The sequence below is a fragment of the Mandrillus leucophaeus genome, unplaced genomic scaffold, assembly GCF_000951045.1.
Source record: "Mandrillus leucophaeus isolate KB7577 unplaced genomic scaffold, Mleu.le_1.0 Scaffold130, whole genome shotgun sequence".
Taxonomy (NCBI): domain Eukaryota; kingdom Metazoa; phylum Chordata; class Mammalia; order Primates; family Cercopithecidae; genus Mandrillus; species Mandrillus leucophaeus.
The window spans coordinates 4,893,958-4,917,202 of NW_012101255.1; the positions used below are offsets into that span (position 1 = coordinate 4,893,958).

The window sequence follows — 23,245 nt, forward strand, 5'->3', positions numbered from 1 at the left end:
TTAAAATGTTTTAGAAAAATATTTAATTGGGTAAGAAACTACTATGCCATGACATTAAGGGAAAAATCTGTATACAAAGTACTATACACATCATGACTTCAATATCAGGATTGACACATGTATGTGTGTATAATGAATGAAAAAGTAGAAAAAAAAGTTCCCAAATGTTAAAATAATGATTTTTGACTGGGGAAGCTAAACATGACTTTTATTTTTATGTTATTCTACATCTTCTAAATTTCCTGCAATGATAATGTATACAACTAGAAAAATTCTGTTATTAAATTACTAGTAAAATAATGTATTGTTCTAGCATTATAGCAAGAGTTAATTTTTTTCTTTGTTATGTGAAAAGCTGAAAAATTCAAAACGATGTGTTTATTCCATGTCATGCAGTAGAACAAAATGTTTTTATCTTTTCAATGGCAGGATAAAAAATCTATAACCAATAGTATTAAACTATCAGTTGTATCAAAATTTAAACAAAAATATATTCATATCATTCAAGGTAGTCTTATGTTAAAATAAATTAGTATCTATTTTAAGTAATGAAGATAAATACATTGCAATAAAATTATTTTATTTTAAAGTAAATAGAACTTTGCCAAATTTTAATCAATTAACAGCAGTTCAGATATAGATATACATATACATATATGTGTAGAATATATACTTTTTTAAAACAAGAAGGCATACTTTATGATATATAATCTTTTTACCACAAACTATATACACTTCTCAGATATTAAATCAAACTAATATACTAGGAAGACACTACTACTTGGGACCCGCGCAGCACCTTTACAAGTAGTTGAACTTTTATATGTGACTTTAGTAACACCATTATACAAATAAGCCATCTTACGGGCATTGTTTTGGCAGTGTAAACCTATAAGACACAGGTTGAATTTCACAAAAAGATCTGAAACTTGACAACTACTGCTTAGCAAATCTTTGTACAAAATGTGCAGTAATAGGTGCAAGTGTGGCACAGTTGCTAATAGCTAAAAACAGGCACAAAAGCTTTACTGCCCTTTGGAAATTGGACAGAACAATCTTGAACTCTCATTTCCTGTTGCTCCTCTAACAATTTAATATGTTCTAAATACCTTTATGTGGAAATAAAAAAATAACAGGACAAAAGCAGACTAGGGAGATTGCATTTCTGTCAGTAAAATTTCTCAAATCAACACATTCAATGAGTTTCTGACATTGTTCTTCGAGCAGCCGTCATCTGTCTAATGCAAAATGTGGCTTTGCTGTGTCTTGTTGCAAAGGGAAAGAAAAGCTTTTGTTCAGAGCTTTAGAAAAGTCAGTTCAGTCCACATAATCCATTTTCTCCTTCAATTCTGAAAAGCAGCTAATGCTCATTTGGTAGTGAAGTGCTGCCGAGGAATGTTCTCTTGCTCCTTCTTTCACAAAATTACTTTATGGACAGGTTTCGAACATGTCACTCAACCTCAAAACATGGTGCAGGCTTCTTGGTGGATGAGCTTGCATTATCTGAGGGGCGGTAGGAAAGCGTGCTCATTTTTGTTGAAAGGTTTGAGTGGGATTTGGCTTTTGGGGGAATGTATTTTAGAAGCTGGAGAAAATATTTTTTAAATTTTTTCCCCAGAAAGCCATAAAAAAGAGGATTCAGGCAATTGTTAAAATAAGCTATACAAATGGTGATGGGCATGGCTGTGTCCACAATATCTGAAATTCTACAGTCACATATGATGCCTAGTTGAATCAATACATCCAGAAAAGTGAATATTTGGTGGGGAATCCAGGAAAAGAAAAAGAAAAGCACAATTGCCATAATTATCTTAAAAATATCATCATTTCTTGGTTTGTTCTTCTGAATTTCATAAGCCTTCTTTAGGGCCTTCCAAATAAGAGTATAACTTGTAAGAATGATCAGAAAAGGAAACAGGAAACCCAGTATATTTTTGGTCAGGCCCAGTCCTATCGGAAGGGTTGAATTTTGGGACTCATAATGGAAAGCACAAACTGTAATATTGGTGTTCTCAATGAAAAATACATTTCGATGGATTATAGCTGGCAAACTGGCCAAGCCTGCCAGCAGCCAAATGACGATGCAGGTGACTTTGGCTACAAGCATTGTGCGTCGAAGGCGGGACTTCATTGGGTGAACAATAGCCAGGTATCGATCAATGCTGAGACACGTGAGTAGGAACACACTAGCATACAGGTTGAAACTGACGCTGGCTGAAGCAATCTTACATAGGTAATTGCCAAAGGGCCAGCGGTATTCCATAGCTGTGTAGACAGCCCATAGTGGCAAAGTCAGTAAAAAGCATAAGTCAGCCAGTGCTAAATTCAAAAGAAAAACACTGGCCACAGTCTTCAGCTTCATGTAAAAGTAAATGACTATCACCACCAAGCTGTTTCCAAATATTCCCACCACAAAGATGATACTGTATAAAGTAGGAATCATGACAAATATGTAATTATGCCTTCCAGCTTTGGGACAATCGTCTTGGATTCTTTTAATACCATCTTCGGTAGAAGAGTTGAGAATCATTTTGATCTCCTGGGTCGAATTTGTCACAAACACTATATCAAATGCACCTGGGGAAAATAAAAATAAAATGGTAAAAATAATTCTTGTTGTAAACAAACAAATGAACATTCATGTCTCAGTCATAAACGTAGTAACTCAACTTTTGTCTTAGGAAAAAATACTAGATCATATTTCCTAAGGAAACTCTGTGAACTGATAAAGCCTAAGAATGCACATTTAAATTTTAGAACATAATTGCTTTTGTAGAAAATGGTAAATATCATCCAGAGAAGTGAAATTGGGGTTCTGTGTGAATAAACCTATCCTTTTCCTTTTTTCTATAAGTAAATCTTAGTTTCCAAATTGATTAAAAACATAACCTACATCTTAGAAAACACTACTGAATTAAATTAGTTTTTCAGAAAGACTTGAAAGTTTTTCCTGAGGTAAGCAGGACCAATTCTTTTATCATTAACTCAGAAGTGTGACACATTCATATCGTATTCTTTAAATCATTTCTTTCCTCTCACAATCTTTAATTAGGTATAAAGATTATAAGTATTCTCCCTTAAGTGGTCAGAATAGTTGCCTTTAGGTGACTGACAAATTGGTCACTGTGGCAATTGATTTAAGAGGGGTAGGAGGTAGGGCTCAATTTTGAGGAACAGGATTTTTTCCATTGTTTTCCAGGCCTCTGCAGTCAGTAACTATGTATTCTTTAACTTCCAACTCAGTCTAGCAAAAGTGCATGAATCTTCTAACCTTCATATCTGCCAGCCATTTCTGAAGTTAACCCTGTGGTTAACCATTTGTGTAACAAAGATGTCAAATGAATAGGTTTGGCCAGGACTATCAAGAAAGCATGTCTTTACTGAGGGCTTGAGAAAGCAGCAGGTTTTCTGGAATTCTGGGAAGAATCAGATGCTCAGGAATGAACTGCACGAAGCCATGCAAATATTTGCTCTGATTTTCTACATCATCAACAGTCAAGCTATTCATTTATGTGATTTAGAAAATCAACACATTCTGCCCTGGATAAGAGTCCATCAGGAAGTCCCAGGAAGGAGGCTGAAAGTTCAGCGAGAGTGACGTCACCAAATGTAGTACAGCCACACTCTGAGGTGAAAGTTAGCATTGGGCACAGGCCAGGACAGCTAGGTGAGCAGTGGTGCTGGGCACACAGATCCTATTGCTCTACCAGGAGCAGGTCCCTAGATGAACATGACTGAGCATTCTCTTGTAACAGCATGCCCTGGGGAAAAAGAGCAGCAGAAATAGGACACCACTGCCACGCCAAGCATGGTTTGTTTGGCATTCAGGAGAGCTGAACACATGTTCTTAAAGTAGTGTTCACTTTGGTGCAAAGGGATGCTGTGCAGGGGATACAACTCCAGTAGTCAGCTTTTAAGACAGAACACATGTGAGGGAGTTCTTAAGTGGCCTCTTCGCCTTCGCTGAGTAAATGAAGTTGTTCTCCCTATGTAAGTTTTTGGTTGCATGTCCTCGTTATTGTTCCTTTTTGGTATCCAGCTTATATAATGTACATCTTTTTCTTCTTTGACTCATGGGGACATTGGTACCCACAAACAGGTGCTATCTACCCTAAATGTCACATCTTTGGTAAAGCCTTCCCAACTTTTCTGAGCCCTTTGACACTTTGGATGTAGGTTTGACACTGTCTTTTTTTTTTTTTTTTTTTGGAGACAGAGTCTCACTCTACTGCCCAGGCTGGAGTGCAGAGCTGTGATCCTGGCTCACTGTGACCTCTGCTTCTCAGGTTCAAGTGATTCTCGTGTCTCAGCTTCCCTAGTAGCTGGGACTACCAGTGCATCCCACTATGCCCAGCTAATTTTTGTATTTTTAGTAGAGACGGGGTTTTGCCATGTTGGCCAGGCTGCTCTTGAACTCCTGACCTCAGGTGATCCACCCGTCTCGGCCTCCCAAAATGCTGGAATTACAGGCATGATCCACCGCACCCGTCCTTGACACTTTATTGTAATCATCTGTTGACATATCTGTCTTCTCCACTGGTCTGTCAGTTGCTTGTGGGGAGAGCCTGTTTAAAATTTACTAGATTTACTAGTGTTTACTTGTTTCCTTGTTTACTGGTGTAGGCCCTGATACATTCCAGGAGGCAGATGATAAATGTCTCATGAATGAGTGACTGAATGGACAAATGAATGGGTGAGCAGCATAGAACTTACAGCTATGAATGCAGCGTATTGAGACTAATTTCTGTGAAATCACGTGTTGCTCCTTGAAGAGTTTCACAGAGAATACTCAGTGTCAACCTGGGCCTCACCTTGGAAAAAAAACAGAAACAAAAACAAAACAAAATAAACAGGTAGAAAATTCCTTGGTGCTTTTAGAAACTTGTGGTTTAGAAAACAGAAGATGAAAAGAAGAAATAACAGAAACTAGGGCTAGGCTTTTAGGGAGGTATGACTAGTTCTTCCTCACGCAGAGGATTTCCCTATAGCTTGTAGATTTTCTAGTTCATCTTATTATTGTTTCGGAACTTATGCCAACTTAGAAGTATACATTCATTTATATAAACACATATTCTTTATTAAAAATTAATTAGTCATTAAAGGGTTATGGCTAGCAGTCATTTGTGCCTTAATGTGGATTAATTTACCTATTTGCTATCCTTTTAACCATCTAGTAGAGATCAGCTGGATTTTGCTTAGAAAAAGAATTAGTAATGTAAAGGTTAAGGAACCTCGAAGGTTGAAAAGGGCCTGGGTGAACTCCATAACTGAAAATGAGGGCAGAGGTAAATATTTGGTTCAGCTTGGGAATAAGGGCAGTAAAAAATAGAAGGGAGTACATTTTATGCTGTAGAAGCCCTTGGGTGCCCTGTGCTGTGAGAACAGGGAGGAAATTTTCTTCTCTTTCTTCTCTCTACTCTTGACTCTACTTTGACAGCACACAACTCATGTGGGTTCCATTAATCCTACGTTTGGAGTGAGTAGAATTTTATTAACTAGTCTCAAACTATAACTAGTATTCATAATACAATTTCTGTGGGAAAAAGTCTGCCTTTGTGACGATCAATTTATAAGTATAGTTCTGTACTCCAACTCCTTCACAAGCTATCAACCTTTTTTTTTCAGTTACCATTGATTCATATTGACTGGTATTTAATATATAAAAGGTTGCTTTGAACAGCTAGGGGATCATCCCTGGAAACTTTGGTGAGTTATTATTACCTCAATGAGAATTCACTTGAAAGAATCTGGACATAGCATGGAATATACCAATTAGAAGAACATTTTACATAAATGTTTGTATCATTACCAGGACTCCCCACACAATAAGGAAACAAATTTTTTCATACTCGAGGGTAGAGGAAAAAGGGAGAAGAATTTTAGGCGATAGAAACATTAGAAGGAAGCACAAGGAAGGAGCAAGGCAAATAGCACATTCAGTGGGTATTCATCAACTCATCATATATTCACTGAACCCCTACTATGTGTGGGTGTCCAGGATGCAAGGGGAATAAAGTCACAATTCTCCTCTAGGAGTCTAGCCAGGGGGACAGGAGCCTTAAAGGCAGTATTATCTCTAGTGTGTTGAATGTTATATCAGAGGCATGTGGAATACTCTGTGTTTATCACTGACCCAGATTGGTGGGGAGAGTGGGGTTTGGGGGAAGGATGGCGAGAGGGCAGTGGGGGTGGGGAGAGGGATCAGGAGATGGCACCTGGAAACCAGCCAAGGTGGAGTAGAGATGGTGTCATTGCTGGAACTTTCCCCTCCTTACTAATGCCTGCAGCATCATCTATGGGAAACAGCTCTCATAAATTAATAGATATTGCACAACCCTCTTGGGGGTGTGGGATCTGGATGTGCACTGGGTATTTCTAGATGGGAGAGTGACACAGGTCATTTCCCAGTCTGCATTTCTGCTACTGATAAGCTTCCCTCGAGAAATTTGTTTCTAAGGAAAGAAATAAAGATGGGACTTTTGTGATTGGCAGTTACTTTAGATTGATGATAAATGACTGGGAAACAGTGGGGCTCTTTTTTCTTTGAAGCTGAACAGATGCTGGTTTGGTGGGAAGTTGAAGGAGAGAGAGATGTGATTGACTAGAAAAACCAAATTTGTGAGATCTAGAAAGCAGCTATGTTTCAGTCACATCCTGCTTCTTTTCCCAGAAGAGTTATAGGCAGGTAGAACACTGATTAAAAACAAAGGAGGATCCACCTCTTCCTATTTTTCCTATGTTTGGTCTTACTATGCCTTTTATCCAAGCTCTGTGGCTTGCATGGATTCCATAGCACCATTTCCCCTTAGGGAAAGGAAGATGAATTTGGGGTTGGAAGACTTGAAATGGAATCTTCCTTTGCCACGTACACATCTGTGTGGCTCTGGGTAAGTCATCCAATTTCTCTGAAAATGACCCTCAGTTTTTTTTTTTCATCTGTAGGAAACAAGAACAGTGATATTTATTGCACATGATCTTTGTAGGAATAAAGTGACATAATGTGAAAGCACTTGGTATATCTTTCAAATAGTACTTAATGAATATGTTTTACTCAAATCTTTACTATTATTTTTTGAATGCAAGGCAAACATTGACTCAGAACAGCCATGGGTTAAGAAAGCATGAGAGTAAAGAAAAATGTTTATCATAGTTAAGTTCCTTCCGTTGCCATTAAAAGTCTAAAAATTCCAGGCTGCTGTTCTTTTGAAGTATGAGTAAAAAATAATCTTAAGCAGCTGAATAAATTTGCCGTGAGTCAGGTGGGAACCTAAGTCTGTGGCAAACATAGGTGTTGGCTCATTGTGGCCAAACCACATTTATTTAACAATTGCTTTTGTAAGAGTTACCTTACATCCTTCGACAGCTTTCCTGGTTCTTAAAGCATAAGAATGAAGATTTTCTTTCCTTTTTTTATTGTAAGAATGCTTTCCCAAGACTTTTGATTAGAATATTAATACCTTCTTAAGCTTTTAGGCACGCCAAAACCAATCTAATTAAATTGTTCATTACAAGCTCTTTTTAAAACTAGTTTGCAATCTAAAGAAAAAAAAATTCCCCATAGTGTCCTATGATAATAAAGAGAGAACTAAAAGACCAAGTAATTATATTTTGAAATAATCTTCTATCAAAGTATCTCTCTCAAGCATCACAAAGAGTAGGCCAATGTTTGTAAGCCATTTGCTTACAGTGCTGGACAGCTCAGTAAACCATCCTGTTCAATAAACCATTGTCTTTATTGTTCCTATTTTGTAATTCAGACGTAGAAAACAACTGTTTCTGCTCTTATATCGCTTCCCCTGCCCCCAGCCACCAAGTAAGGCCACAGGAAATAACTGTTAGGTATTCACTTGTGAATTCATTGACTCATAGAAATTGGCACTAATATTTTTAGGGTTTTTACTCGTTTCTTTTTCAGATCTGCTTGTTTTTATTTCTTAGCCCTCTGTTCCTATTTTATGAAGTCTACTTCTTCTTTTATTTTCCTTAACATTTTCAATATCTGTCTGTTAAGAGCCTCTACCCAATTGCTTTACTATTTATAGTTCCTCCGGTATAAATTCTATTTATTGCACCTATGGACACTGTTTCTTGATAATGGACTTCCGCTTAGGTTTTGTAATCTTTGACTGTGTTCATTTTTGGTGGGAATTAACTTGCTTGGGAAGACTGAGTGTTGGGATGATGGTGGCCTGTGAAACTTCAGCTTGGGGGTACAGCACTCCCTTGATCTGGAAGAGTTTATAATGCTCATTTCTGAGCTTAGTTTTCAACCTTATATATATATATATTTGCAGATACTATACATTTGTAGTATTTAGTAGCTTAGTATCTATACCACTCTCAAACTCTCTCTGGTCTTCAGAAGTTTTCTAGTCTTTCATCATGAATAGGCAGTGATTTTTCAGTTCCTGGCTTTAATCGGGAAACACAGCTTAAATTGCTTTCAGTACATGTGCCTGGTGGTCCTGACTTTCACACTGCCAAAGTCACTGGAACTTTATGTCAGCTGTGTATCTAGTGTTAGTCCTGATCTGGCCCAATGTGGTCTTAACTTTTATTCAGAGCTGTGATCTGGTATTTTGTATTTAAGGCAGGAAGGGCAGTTTCCATGCCTGCTTCATCTATTTCATCTCTACTGAGGTTGCCCTACATGTTATTTGAAGGTGATAATTTCCAAATAAGTTGCTTAAACCTAATAGCTTTGGATTATAGTCATGGCTTTTGATGAAGTATTTGAGCCTTTACAGGTTATATTTACCTCCATGCGGGAATCCTGGCAGCCACGAAGAGGGAAGCATGGCAGACCGCCTGGCACCATGGGGCAAGAGACAAGTATTGCTTTTAAGTCAGATGCATAGGAGAATGCCATGCTCTTGGTTGGTAATCCTAGCCTAACTTCATGTTAAATGATTTATTTGGAGATGATTTTGTCCACCCCTGCAATTTCTGAGTGAATAGTTCTCAATGCAAAATATTTTATTAAAATTACTAATATCATTCTAATTAAGTATTTAAGATCCAATCTCCTCAAACTTAATAAATGACTCTCTGATATGTGTACATGGTAAATAGTGACTTCTGGTCCTCTTCCCAAGTCATTATCATCCACTGTTGTCTGACCTCACAAGAAATAAAAACAAGGCAAGCTGCTTTATTAATTCTGCATGTACCAATTGTGACTAACTGTAGAAACAGTGGTTAAATGTTCCATCATTTCCAACCAGCCCTCCCCTTTGTTTCATCCAAAATAACTAAAAACCCAAAGAACCCAGTTTTATGAAAGGAAATTCAGAAACTTTATAATTTATAATAAAATTTATATTCAGGATATGAATTAAAATGAGAGTAAAATGTTAATCCCACATTTTAGCTTCTTGGGAATTATTCAAGACTACCGTCTGATAATGAAACTCTAAACTACAATTAAACTTCTCTAAATTCTAAAAGTTCCTACTTACTATAAATTAAACAACTCAGTTGTGATGAATGTCCCAATCCCTCACACCCACATCACTATCCCAAATTCTTAGCTGTTTTTGTTGTTTTTATTTTATTCCAAAAAGTAAAGAGAAACAGGTACCAATGAAAGATACATGATCAAGTCTAATTCACATGCTTTAAACATCTTTCTTTGACATGTTGGTGTTAGTAGAAAATACTCTCATGTTAAATATGAAAGGCCATGAATGGCTTTCCAGGGTGTCTGGAGAGAGGAGACTCCAGAGACTAGGAGAAAAGGAAAATAAAACCTAACTTGGAAGAAGGCCTGTAAGTAAATGAACCCCTGTCCTCTTACACTTCTAAATTCTTCAAACTTATAGACTCAGAATTTTCTCACAAGAATTATCGCCACATTTCAATGGATTAGTATCTCAGCCATCATGGGGAGGAAACATCATTTTTAATAATATGGCTCTTGGAGACTACTCACAAGCTTTTCTTTTCAACAGAGAAAAGGGCAGCACCAATGTGGGCTTAGTCAATAACAGTTGCTTCATCCAACTTCTGAACAAAACCACAGATTTTGTATATGAAGCCACCTCACTTTTATTTCTCTGAAACTTCAATTCAGCAGCAGCAACTGTTTATCTCATTTCAAATTCCATTTTAAGGGGCGTGAGGAAAGTTATTGGGCAGGAAAAGAGGTACTAATTAATTTGCACCCTTAAGAAATTATGATAATATTAGAGAATTTATATGTATTATGAGTTTTATGTTAGGGTTATTGGCCACATGGTAATTCATTTTAGATTAAAGCTTTTAACATGATACAAGCCACATAACCATAAATTTTAAATGAAGCTAGAATATCGATATACTGTACGTTTCTCCAAATTGCTCAATGTTCTGATTGCAGAAGAAATATTCTTTAATGATAGTCTGCAAATTGGTGGAAAATGTGGGAGCAGACTGAGGTTCTAATTTTAGCTTTCCCACTCACTAGATGGGTGACCCTGAAGCTGTCATTTAGCTTCCCTAGACCCCTGTATCCTCAGGGAGTTGGTTATACTCTTAAAAAAAATTTCTGAAGCATGAACTTTTATAATCCTTCCTTTGAACAGGTATGCATCTTTTGAAGAGAAGGGCAAAATTGCTTGACAAGTAGAATAACAACAATTTCAAGAATTATAACAAGGCAGTTGATTAATGCTGTCATATATTGTTAAATCAGCTATCTATATAGATATTTTTAATCCCACACTGATTTAATAATATTCTATATTAAACACCAGAACTTTTTGTATTAAAACAACAAGGTGAAAAAAATTTACTGTTTACTCAAGATGAATAAAGAAACTCAACATAAGATGATCATAGTCACAGGTTTTTTTTTTCTTTCTTTTAAAAAATTAACTATTACTCAAAGAAATATTTTCCAGGCATATTTGGATAGCTGGTTGTGGTCCTAGACTAATGAGGTCAATGTTAAGAGTTTGGGCCCTATCTGGGCTAGTTTGTTTCATTCCATTTATGGCCAAAAGCTGTAAGCCTTTCAGACATGCCTTGTGTTATTTATTGACACTACCAGGTCAAACAATACAGTTTGGAACATGGCTGAAAATCAAAACTAAAAGCTTGCCATGAAGTTAGAGAGTTAAGATTACATGGTCCTGTGAAGAGAGGAGCACAATGTGACACTGTTAAAATACCATAGAAAATCAACCTATTCTGAAATTCTTTGTAAGAAAATACAACTTTTTGAAGTTTAGCAATTAGTTAATGTGGTCTAATTGCCCAGATAAAAACACAGAGGCGAGGGCAGAGTATTATAAGAGAACTTCAAGAGAAGATTTCAACATTCTGGAGAGTTAAAGGGCCTCTGTTCTAAGAAAACTAAAGCTGTAAGGGTCATGTTCATTTGATTTTATCACACAGTTTCCTTTTCTTCAAACACAGTTTTGTATGCATTATAGTTCTTTACTTTTTATTTATTTATTTATTAACATAAAAATGCTGTAAAAATTGAGGAATAGCAGAACAGCCTGGAAGAGAAAGCACTGGACTGCTGTCCTGGCAAAGAGTCTGCTCTGCCATAACCGGCAACACAATCTAATATTTCACTTTGTTTTCCTTTAAATATTACAAGATATTTAGAATGGGAATACCAACACCTGTTCTCACCTCTATTTCATGGACTGCTAAAAATAAAAAGTAAGTTCTTTGTAAGACATAAAAGCATTTTTAAAATGTAATTGTTCTATAATACAAGGGTAAGCAGAACGAATTAAATAAAGCTCAGACTTTCAAAATATTACTAAATTTTTTTATTCGGAAGTTCAGCAGAAATATTTTTCATTATTATGATAATGCTTTTATTTGAAGAATTATAATAAGGCACTTGATTAACCCTGAAAGAAAAGTAAAATAGTAGATATTGGATTGCTTCTACATTTAATACTTGTGACAGCAAATGTTTGGGTATAAACTGACCCCTTAGGGCAAATCTGATCAACGTATATATTTTCTTTAGTCCTCAGAGTATTACAGCTTTTGGGACTTGAATTTTCTGTAGTTCACTAATACCCCTCTATTTTATGGTTCTGTAGTTCAGTGCTGTCCAAAAGAAATAGAAAGTGAGACACATATATAATTGTAATTTTTCTATTAAAAACATTTAAAATGTAAAAAGAAACAGGTAAAATTAATTTTGATAAAATATGTAATCCAATATATCCAAACTATTGTCATTTCAACATGTAATCCACATAAAATTATTAAGATATTTCACAGTTTTTGTACTATGTCTTCAAAGCCCAGGGTATGATGTATGCTTCCAGGACACCTCAGTTACACTAGCCACGTTTCAAGTGCTCATCACTCTGGGGCTGGCTGCTGTACTGGAAGCACAGTGTAGGTGCTTTTACTCACAGAAGTCCCCTAGTTGGCCCCCTAGCAATGGTTCTGAAAGTGTGGTCCCTGAAACAACAACATCAGCATCACCCAGGAATTTGTTAGAGATGCAAATCTCTGGCCCCACCACAGACCTACTGAATCAGAAACTCTGTGGGTGGGGTTCAGCAAGCTGTGTTTAATGAGCCCTCCAGGTAATTCTGATACACACTAATATTTGAAAAGCACTGCCCTGTAGGCAACTTCATTTGCAACGCTGGCTTAAATGCTGATAATCCTGATTAACAGGCAAAACCAAATCCAACAAACAACAAAAGTACTCTCAGCTAAAATGTTTTCATTTAACGTTTATGAAGCATCAAAAACTGAATATGAGAAACTTACTCATTAAACTGCATATTTCTATTACACATTCAGGACTGGCATAAAGTGTGTCCAGCAGGATGTCATCTAGTAAAATCCCCTTTGCACCTGCTCACAGATATCTGAAATTCCTATAATTCAGGTAGGGTGGAATACCCACCTTCATACCTTCTCAGGCAGAACTAAGATCTACCTGAGATGAAACACAATGGCTCAGGTGAGAACCAGAGTTAAGACAGTGGGAAGAGCATAGTGATGGGAGCCAAAAGTTCTCAATCAAGCACATGATTTACCTCCTATGACCTGTGGAGCCTTTGGCCTGTCACTTGACTTGTGATTCACCTTCTTCATCTGGAAAATGATGATGACAATAATAATGTTCAGGATGAGCATGATGAAGTAGCAAGCATGTGTCCAGTTTGGTGCAAAACGCTGCTGGAAACACCGAATGAGATCATGGGTCTGGAGGTGCTCTGAGACCCTAGAACTTTGGGACTTTCGTTGGTGTTACTAGGTTCACACTGTGGTGTAAATGACTAATTTAATTTTTTTTTCCCTGTGAGTAAATTTGGATAAGAGAAATTGGGAAACTGCACGTGGTGCTAGAAGTGGAAGAAACTAAAGTAGGAGCAAGGGGTGGAAAGACTCAGAGAGGGGAGGCTGAAAGGCACTGCTGAGAGGCTGCTTGGACCAGACTGTTTTGCCAGCTCTGAGAATTCCTTTTGAGTATTACATAATTTTTAAACATAAATTACAGTGATATTACATCACTGTAATAAAAATACTTAGACCGTTCTATCTACTATTATCTACCACTCCATTTCTTTTCTATGTTAGGCTACTTGCATTTTCTAACTAAATAGCCTGTGATAAGAGACACCGATGCCAGGCCAATAAAAGGTAAACAACACTTTGCCAACTGAAAAATAAGATGAGCTACTGGTGACTGCTGCTTCCTGTGAAAACTTCATTAGCAATAAATGAGTTACCAGATGTCACACATCAGATTTGAAATTAAAATATATTCCCAGTAGTTGTGTGCTGTCTGAGCAGAAGCTAAAAATGAACTCTTTCCAAGAGAATTACATAAAATAATGCACCAGTTTTTGCCTTCTGATTGTTTGTTCCTCCTCTAAATGTAAAATAAAATGCACCTCCTGGGTTGTGAAGTGGAAATATAGCATTTCTGCATAGAAGGCTATGTAGGGAAGTGGCACATTACTCATATAGCAGTAACTCCTTAAGGACAGGAGAATTTTTTTAACATCCTGTGCCATACCAAGACCATCATCTCCTCTTGTTTTTAACTTTGCCATTGCAAATTCTCCTTTTCTTACCTTCACATTCAGCATGTGACTTCTGCTTTTATTACCAGCAACAAAACTGTTCGAGTCAGAAACTGTCAAACATGTTGACTCCACTCGTCCCGAATGCTGCTACAACCCTGTTAGTGCTTTTCTTTCTTCAGGAGATACTAAAACTCTCCTCTGGTTCTTCCAGCTAGCTAAGCTGAGACTCTCCTTGTTCTCAAAGTTACAAGTCTCCCATCCAAAAGTAATTGTGGTTAGGGAAGGAACCCCCCAGCAGGAAATAGAAGAATACAATTTCATTTGAGCCAGCAGAAATTTCAGATAAGCCAGTGTGATAGAAATATCTAACACTCTCTAGTTTTTATAAACAAATAATTTTGGCTGAACTTCTTCAGCCCAGTTCCTCTGCAGTTCCAAAATTTTTGCGGTTACTAGTTCCAGCTGAAGATCATGGTCACTTGAAATCATTTGTTTATTTTTTTCTCCTCGGTTAATTTTGGTTCTTATCTCCTGCCAGATAGGTGAAGCTTATAAATCAAATTAAGAGGGTAAAAGTGAATTATCATTCTCAATCCACCTCTTGGAGAAATATTTACATGGAACTTCTCTATACGTAGAAATTCCCTGAAGCATCTAACAGTTTATTTCTGGATCATTAACTACTCATCAGATGCTGGGGATGTGGAAGCTGCTGGCCTTTGCCTTTCACAAGGAAGATGGAACATTTTTGAGATTATTTCTATCAATGGGGAAAATGTCAATTCAATCTTTTCAGCTTCATAACTTTAGCACAAAATGACATACAAGTATTTAAGTTTTTTAATGTACCATTATTTTATACTTCTTTTTGTTTCTGCTGATTAATAGAAAGGACTTATAATAGTGGCTTAATGTTAGCAATAGTAACACTGATCACTTATTATTAATTGGATGCTTACTATATGCCAATTGTTGCATTAATTGCTTTCATTTCTACGAGAGATTTACGAGGGAAGGCATCATTATTCCCATTTCTCAGGTGAAGAAACAGGAATAGAGAGCAGGTCCTTACATTTTTGACATTCTGTAAGTAATGGTTTAAGGCTGTATTATTATTTTTATTTTTTGGTATGGTCATCTCTTCACACTCCAGTCTAGTGCACCTCAATCAGAGTGATTTTGTACTCCAGGGATATTTGGCAATGACTGGAGACATTTTTGATTTTCCCAGTGTGGGAGAGGGAGGTGTGGGGGTATTACTAGCATCTAGCAGGCAGACAAGTGATACTGCTAACCATTTTACAATGCATGAGACAGGCTCCCACACCAAAGAATTATCTAATCCAAAATGTCAATAGTGTTGCTACTGAAAAACCCTGCTCTGGTCCCTACTTTTTGTTCTAACCTTTGATAATTTGTATCTCTCACCTTTTATGGAATACATTAACTGTATACTGAATTTTATTGGAGGCTTTTATTTCATGCATTGTATCTTCCCAGGAAAACTACAGATCCCTCACAAAAGATAACATCCTATTGGGTAACCAAAGTCTAAAGCTGTGTTGGGTGCTTAGTGAGCGCTCTCAAACAGGGAGTTTACTAAATATCTGCTGTGTTAGATCATTCTAGAAATTACCCTCTGTAAGCATTTTTCATAACTTCAGGATTCTGCACAGATAGAGCCAACGAGGGAATTTGAGCTCAGATTCATCATTAGAGTTTCAGGAGATTGATGGATATTGTGGTGGCCCCAAGGTCCGCACTGAAGGGAGGAAGCCACCTAGTCCGGAAGTCAAACCCTGCCCTCTTGTGGTATCACTGCCATAGACACTTCAGGGAATCTGGCAGAGGGTCAAAGGGCATTGATCTGTATCCTTCCGGTCTGAACTGACTGCAATATTTAAGTGTAAATTCAGCTGTACATTCACATTAGGACTGTTCTTCTTTGTGGAACAGTACATTAAATATAACATGTAATCAAGGCTTTCATTAGAAACCAAGTAGAGAGCAGCGAGAAAGAGAGAGGACAAATATACCATACCTAGTTACAAACGTTACTTTCTGGAAGTTTGACAATCAGAGAGTTTCACTTACTTAGCTTGATTCTCTGTTACTTGCCTTCTCTACAAAACTGCTTTTCTGACTAATAAAGGCATGGAGTAGTTTTTGTAAGCAAGGAGAAACAATTCAGCGAAACAGCTTTGTAAGGAGCAACATCAATAGACATCTATGCCCAAAATTTGATGCCTGTGGTATTTTCCCTACAAATGTCTTATAGGCTAGTTCAAGGAGAAAAGTACCATAAAGTTTGAAAGACCAGCTAAATCAGTGGAAATTATACTCTCCCCATTTCCCATTAAGAACTCTATTCTCTTACTATGAAAACACCACTGTTCTTTCTTATCTCAGAGTGCAGGCTTTTCTGTAAACTGATGCCAAATGGGTAACATTTTAGTGAGACATTTGAAGTTGTGATATGCAACTCGGTGGGGGACAAACAAGGTCATTTAAAAGGTCTCTTCATTGAGAACATCAGAGTTTTCAAAAGATGCACACAGCCTTTCCTGGATAATTGGGAGTAAATGAAGAAAAAGCCCATAAACTACAAAAATTAAAAAAACATTCAGACGGAAACACTCAGAATTAAGAGTGAAAAAATATTATGAATGCTGATGCTAAATCTTAATACATAAAACCAAAGGCAATGAGTAAAAGAGCAAAGTAACTTAAGAAGTTGATGAACATAAATCAGTTGACAGCAGGCCAGGCACTCTGGCTCATGCCTGTAATCTCAACACTTTCAGAGGCCAACATGGGCAGATCACAAGGTCAGGAGCTCGAGACCAGCCTGGCCAGCATGGTTAAACCCCGTCTCTACTAAAAATACAAAAATTAGCCAGGCATGGTGGCGTGCACTTGTAATCCCAGCTACTCGGGAGGCTGATGTAGGAGAATCGCTTGAACCCAGGAGGTGGAAGTTGCAGTGAGTTGAGATCACACCACTGCACTCCAGCCTGGGCAACAGAGCGAGACTCCGTCTTAAAAAAAAAAAAAAAATCAGTTGACTGCAGGATTTAGGATTTAGCAAGGGAAAAAATAAACTTAGAACTAGAATTTGGGGATTCTTCTTTGCTTCTCTAGAAATTGAGGTATTGGACAAATCATTAAATCTTCATTGAACTTTGATCTGACAAATGGAAATGATATTAATACTATGAAGCCTCTACCTTGCCCTTGGAAGAGTATTTTAAGATTATGTGTACAAAATAATTTCTTCAAAAGACAGTATATTATACCCATTCGGTAAGAATATGCTAGATACAATAAAAAAACAAGTGTACTAAATAGCTGAAGTGCAAAGCTAATTTATAGACCAAGAGATATATATTCAGCACCTAGAATCTTAAAAAGGACATTAATTTAATTAATGTTAGCAGAGTCTATTATCTGGCTGGCCTCATAGGAAATAAACCAACCTTTGCAGTCTCACAGGTCAGGGTTAAGGACCTGTCTCCGGCCGGGTATGGTGGCTCACGCCTGTAATCCCAGCACTTTGGGAGGCCGAGACGGGTGGATCACTTGAGGTCAAGAGTTTGAGGCCAGTCTGGCCAACATGGTGAAACCCTGTCTCTACTAAAAATACAAAAATTAGCTGGGCATGGTGGCGGATGTCTGTAATCCCAGCTACTTGGGAGGCTGAGGCAGGAGAATTGCTTGAACCTGGTAGGAGGTGAAGGTTGCAGTGAGCCACGATCACGCCACTGCACTCCAGCCTGGGCAACAGAATGAGACTGTCACAAAAACAATACAAAACAAAAAGAACCTGTCTCCATCTCTAACTAACTTGTAACTGTCCAATTTTCTCACCCTCTTTGAGCCTTAGTCTCCTCATCTTTAAAATGGGATAAAAACAGACTCTATGCTGTTAACATAAGGTTTAAATAAAATTTGGGTGGGGGAATTGCCATATATTACATAATAAATATTGTTACTATCATTATAAATATTTTCAATATATATTAATATGTCCTCATACATATACTAAGTAAATTGCTTCATAAAATTTTACTTTACAGATGCAATTTGTTGCATTATTATATATGGCCAAGAAATTGATTAGAATGAGGTTGGAAGCCCTAATAATACAATAATATATAATGATATAATTTGTTATTAATCCCATAAAGCAATTTAAAGAATTACTTTTGGGGAAGAAGTGAAAGAATAAATACATAAAGTACAGATGACTTTAAGTTAACTTTATGATGGAGGAAGAAAACATATCACACTATAGACCTTTGGTTGGTGAATCAAATCTCAACTAATTAAATGACAGAAACTTTTTTCAAAATGCAGGATTCAGAGAAAAATTTTGTTGCCTACAGCTCCCCTAGTATTCATATAAGTCTCTTCTGTGAATTATCTGACTTAACATGTGGTAATTGTTGTTTTTTAATAGGATTTCATGAGTTCACTTTCTAATAATTATACAACACTATGTTGTTTCTGGTAATAACATTTTTGGTATTACTTTATTACTATATAAAATAATGGAAAAACAAATTAGGCTAAGTATTTTTTGTACTCAGTATAGAGCAGGCAGATTTGTGAAGTTCATTAGGACTTTGTGAGAATAACATAATATGCTAATAATTTTGGATATTTTGATATGAAAAATATTCCAATTCAGAGAAAATACATTTTTGGAATCAGTCTATTCCAGTAGCTATAGATGTATAAATAAGTCAATGATCAGCTTAGAACCATTCCCTAAATAAATTACATGGTGTCTTTATATCTTATCAGAAACCAGTGTGTTCTCTTTACATAAAAAGTCATTCTTCAACTTACAGACTTTCGGTTTAGGTTTGGAGGATAGCTTTATCTCCTGTGAGTCAGGAAGTCACAAAAATGTCTGCTATAGAAAGAAATTTATGGGTCGAATTTATTGATTTTCTTCTTCAGAGAAATACAAGAATATATATGTACGCCCTTTGTCCGGTAAACATACACAATTACTATATTATCAAAGATGTTTTGGTTGTCAGGTTATCCAAGTAAAGTCTATTTTAACCTAAAATGTGGTTGAACTACTATTCTCTACAGTCTTTTGTTTTCCTTGTAAGTCAGAGATTCATAGCATTGTATTGTTGTTATGGTCTCTAGACGTTATACTTTCCAGGGTTCACATATTCAAATACATATATAGGCTGGGAGAAATAGGTGAAGTGGACATGGTGGTGAATGGAGGGCCCTCCCCCTTTCTTGGAGGGGGACCAAGGGGTCACTTCTCGGCTATAGTCAATTGTGCCAATTGTAATGAGATGGGGGAAAACAGCTAACTTTAAAATATAAACTTAAAATTTCAAATTTCATGTGAAATATCCTATTTTAAAATGTTTTTTCTCTCTCTCTCTATATATACCCAACACTGTGGAACCTAACAGAACTCTTCTGCAGATTAGATTTAGTTAAAAAGGCTGCCAATTTTGAAACTTAGGATCCAGGCCAACCATCTCATTTTAGAACTAAGAAGAGACTCCAAGCCCCAGAAAGCTGGTGCAGACCCTCGTTCCAATGTTTTAACTAGACTGAAGACTTGAAGTATGTCTCTGTTTATTAGACATTCCCCCTTCCATTCTACATTTAGCAATTCATGGCTGAATAGTTGGAGGTTATGGGAAAACACAGAGATGTGATGAGACGAGGCTACTGTCTACCTTGATCTCACTCAGCCAGCCTGCACAGTCTGCACTGCGTGAGATGAACCTAACCCAGTCTGAGAAAGCTTTCAGAACGGCAGCCTGAACTTCACCCCCACCCCTCATTGTTCTTGCTAGCAACTTATTTTTCCCTTTTCATTTTTCTAGCCTGTGAAGCATACTGTTATGTCTCTTAGAGCTGTTGCTGCTCTAAAGTGCTCCAAAGTGATGTCTCTAGGTGAGTGAATGCAGAACAGAATCCATGATTTGGTTCTTCCTGCATACTATTTTGACATTTACTTGACAAATATTATCTAGTGTTCAAAAGGTCATCAGTAGTGAAAGGAACTGAAGCTACTTCATAGAGCCACACTCATTCAACGGCCCTGGCTATATGACTGGTGAGGAGTTTACATTTTAAAATATTTCAAATAAATACTGAAAATATTTATTTTAAAATAGTTCTCGTGAAGTGTTTCTGAAGTGAACACTGCTACAAGTATGAAATTATCTGTACATTTATGTTTTAAGGCTACATTTGTATTTTCGATACTAATGTATTTTCTAAATACATTCACTGCAGATTTGGGAACACACACACACACACACACACACACACACAAAGTGCATGAAGAGAACATATTGCTACACTGACTGAGGGAGTAACACAGGATTAATCCTGGATGAATATGGAGTGTTTCTGATTAATAGTAACACTTGGCTAGCGCATTCATTGTTTGGGATTCTATCCCGAATAAAACTTCCTGGACAAGCAAGTTGATTTTTCAGATTTATTGAAAAATAGTTTAATTCTCATGAGCATATTTCAAACTCTGTACAAGGACAACATGGACATGTATACTTTGCTTAATTGCTTGGCTGGTTGGAAGAACATAGTTCATGATTTCATACACAGCTCCTTAGATATGAAGCGTTGGGAGCTGCAAAAATGCTGACTTCCTTATTAACTGTATTTCATGTGAAGAGATAACATGTCATGATTTTTAACTAGAGTTTTGGGGTGAGCCAGAAAACAGAGATGGAGAATGGTGGTCTGATGAGGCAAACTCTTGTAACTGACTCAGAAGGTGCCATGTTGAGGACTGCTGATGGCTTGATGGCTACCTCGTGAGGAGGTTCAGTCTAGAGTGGAGTATCAGTGCATGAAGGGAGTGGAATCTGCTCCAGGCCAGCAGGGACCAGAGTGAGATGAGAGAGGGGCTACAGAGTGGCACCCTCCCACCACTTCTTAGAATGAAGGACTTTTTCTGAGAGTTCAGCATTAAGAAAGTATTAAGCATGAAGTATTCAGCTGCTGGGAGGAAACTCAGTGTCCAGGGAAGAACGTTGTGGGGGATGTGAAACAAATGTAGTCTTAGCATCTGAAGTCCCAGTTTAAGTTTTCATCTCAGACATTGTAGTTTTCATCTCTAGAAGTCAATTTCAGTCTTTTTTTAAATAATATCTCCCATGTCTTTAATATGCTCAAATTTCCATCAAGCATTTTGAACATATGAAATAGTCATAATAACCATTTAATGTCATAGTGTAATAATCCTATCATCTGTGTCATTACTGACTGGGTCTGTTTCTATTCATTTTTTTTCTTTTTATGGGTTGTACTTTCTAGGTTCTTTGCATGCCTGGTGATTTTATAATGGATGCTAAACAGTGTGAATTTTACTTTGTTGGATATTGGATGCTTTTGTATTCCTACAAAAATTCTCCATCTGTTTTCTGAAAAGCAGTTGAGTTACTTGCAAATAATTTAATTCTTGCGAGTCTGACTTTTATGGTTTCTTAGGTGGGACCAGAGCAGCAATTAGTCTAGGGCTAAATTTTTCCCATTCCTGAGGCAAGAACCTAATGAGTATGCTACCCTGATGCTCCATGAATTATGAGACTTTCCACTGTGGCTGGTGGAAATAGGAACTATTTTCTAGCTCTTGATGACCTCTGGGGCTTGTTCTCTCTAATATGTTTGGGTGATTATTTACCCACAAGCACTGAAGCACAAGGGGTACCCTTTGCAGATCTCTGGGTTCTCTGTGCAGCTCTCAACTCTCTGGTACTCTGAACTCTAGCCTCCTTGGCCTCTCTGGACTCCCAGCTCCATTTCCTCAACTCAGCAAGGACCCCGAGTTCCACCTGGGTGTACCATCCCTGTATCATGCCTGCAAACTCCCTCCAGGCAGTGGGCTGGGACAGTCCCAGGTCATTTGTTTCCTATCCTCCAGCGATCACTGCCCTTTGTTATCGGATGTCCACTCTCTTGAAAACCAGTTTCATATTTATGTCCAGTTTTTAAAATTGTTTTAGATGGGGAGGTAAATCTAGTCCCTGTTATTCCATCTTGGCTGGAAGCAGAAGTCTCTGGGTTTGAGTTTTGCTGCTACATCTTACATGCTACTTGACTTTGGAAGAACTACTCAGCCTCATCCTCTCTGCCCATTTATGAAGTGGGGATAATACTGCAACAATTAATCGATGGAGTCATATAGGGGAAAACATGTTATAGTCTAGATGGTTAGGCAAAGGAACACTCATACACTGAGAGTGGGCTTTTACCAAAAGAAGTGAAGCTGAATGAACCTACTCTCTCCTGGGCAAGATCACCTGAGCCCTTTTTTCTTGACCACACACACAGGGATAACTACCTTCTTTGTTGCCCTCTAGCCAATTAACGACCTTGCCCTTTTACCTTTCTGAACCTGCTGGCAAAGACCTTATAGGACAAATAGACAACTCACCTCCTCCCAGAACCCATGAGGCAAAAAACAAGCTTATCTGAAATGTTTTGCCAAAGCTATACCTACACAGGATTATAGTACCACCAACAAATTCTGTGTGATTTATAGTAATCAAAAGCTCATTTTTTCTTGTTTACACCTTAATTTAAAATAATCATTTTCACTAAACTGTGAAGTAGAATGAATAAAACTATTAATTGAGAACATCTGCCCACAATTATAAATATATGGAATTCACTTAGTGATAATCAGTACATTAACATTTGAAAAGAAAATGATTTTTTAATGCAAAGATATCTTTCTTCTGACATATTAAAATTCCAACATACTAAAGTGGTAACGTGAGTAAAAAAATAATAAAATCCTATGGCTTTTTTATTGCATGTTTATTTAGGCCAAACCAGTATGAGGCAGCTAGATTAATTACTTTTATATTGTTCAGTACTGTACATAGTTAATTATTTCATCTAAGTTGTGGCTGAGCCAAACCTGTGAATTACTATTCATGCAGGGCAACGATGATAATTTATGTACTCCCTCTATGCTACAGCTTGTTAACATATTATTTTTGATTTGAAACTAGATGTTAAAAGTCTTTTAAAGACTACCCCATGACATAAGTTCTAAAATTACGGATTTGAAAAATAAGGTTGACCACATGCTATGATGGGAAGTTATTTAGATGATAGAATTTTAATAGATTTGGTATGAAAAATACATTCTCCCATGTTTTCCTCTGATCTGTTGACACTTATGCTTTGAGCCTGTGTGTGTGTGTGTGTGTGTGTGT

At 37.1% G+C, this 23,245-nt stretch overlaps 1 protein-coding gene across 7 annotated transcripts in view; it reads right to left on the reverse strand.

Annotated features, from left to right (window-relative positions):
• Positions 1–563: 563 nt before the first annotated feature.
• The window catches only part of AGTR1 (angiotensin II receptor, type 1), a 44,955-nt gene continuing 22,273 nt past the window's right edge, over positions 564–23,245 (reverse strand). For 2 of the 7 annotated variants that reach the window (XM_011972802.1, XM_011972804.1), the window contains exon 2: positions 564–2,577. In XM_011972802.1, the coding sequence (XP_011828192.1) occupies positions 1,451–2,530 (1,080 nt within the window). In that variant the 5' untranslated portion in view covers positions 2,531–2,577 and the 3' untranslated portion in view covers positions 564–1,450. Of the gene's footprint in view, positions 2,578–3,604; positions 3,762–11,751; positions 12,055–12,735; positions 13,146–23,245 lie in introns of those variants that run through there. The other 5 variants (XM_011972803.1, XM_011972801.1, XM_011972800.1 and 2 more) reach the window with 5 other exon arrangements.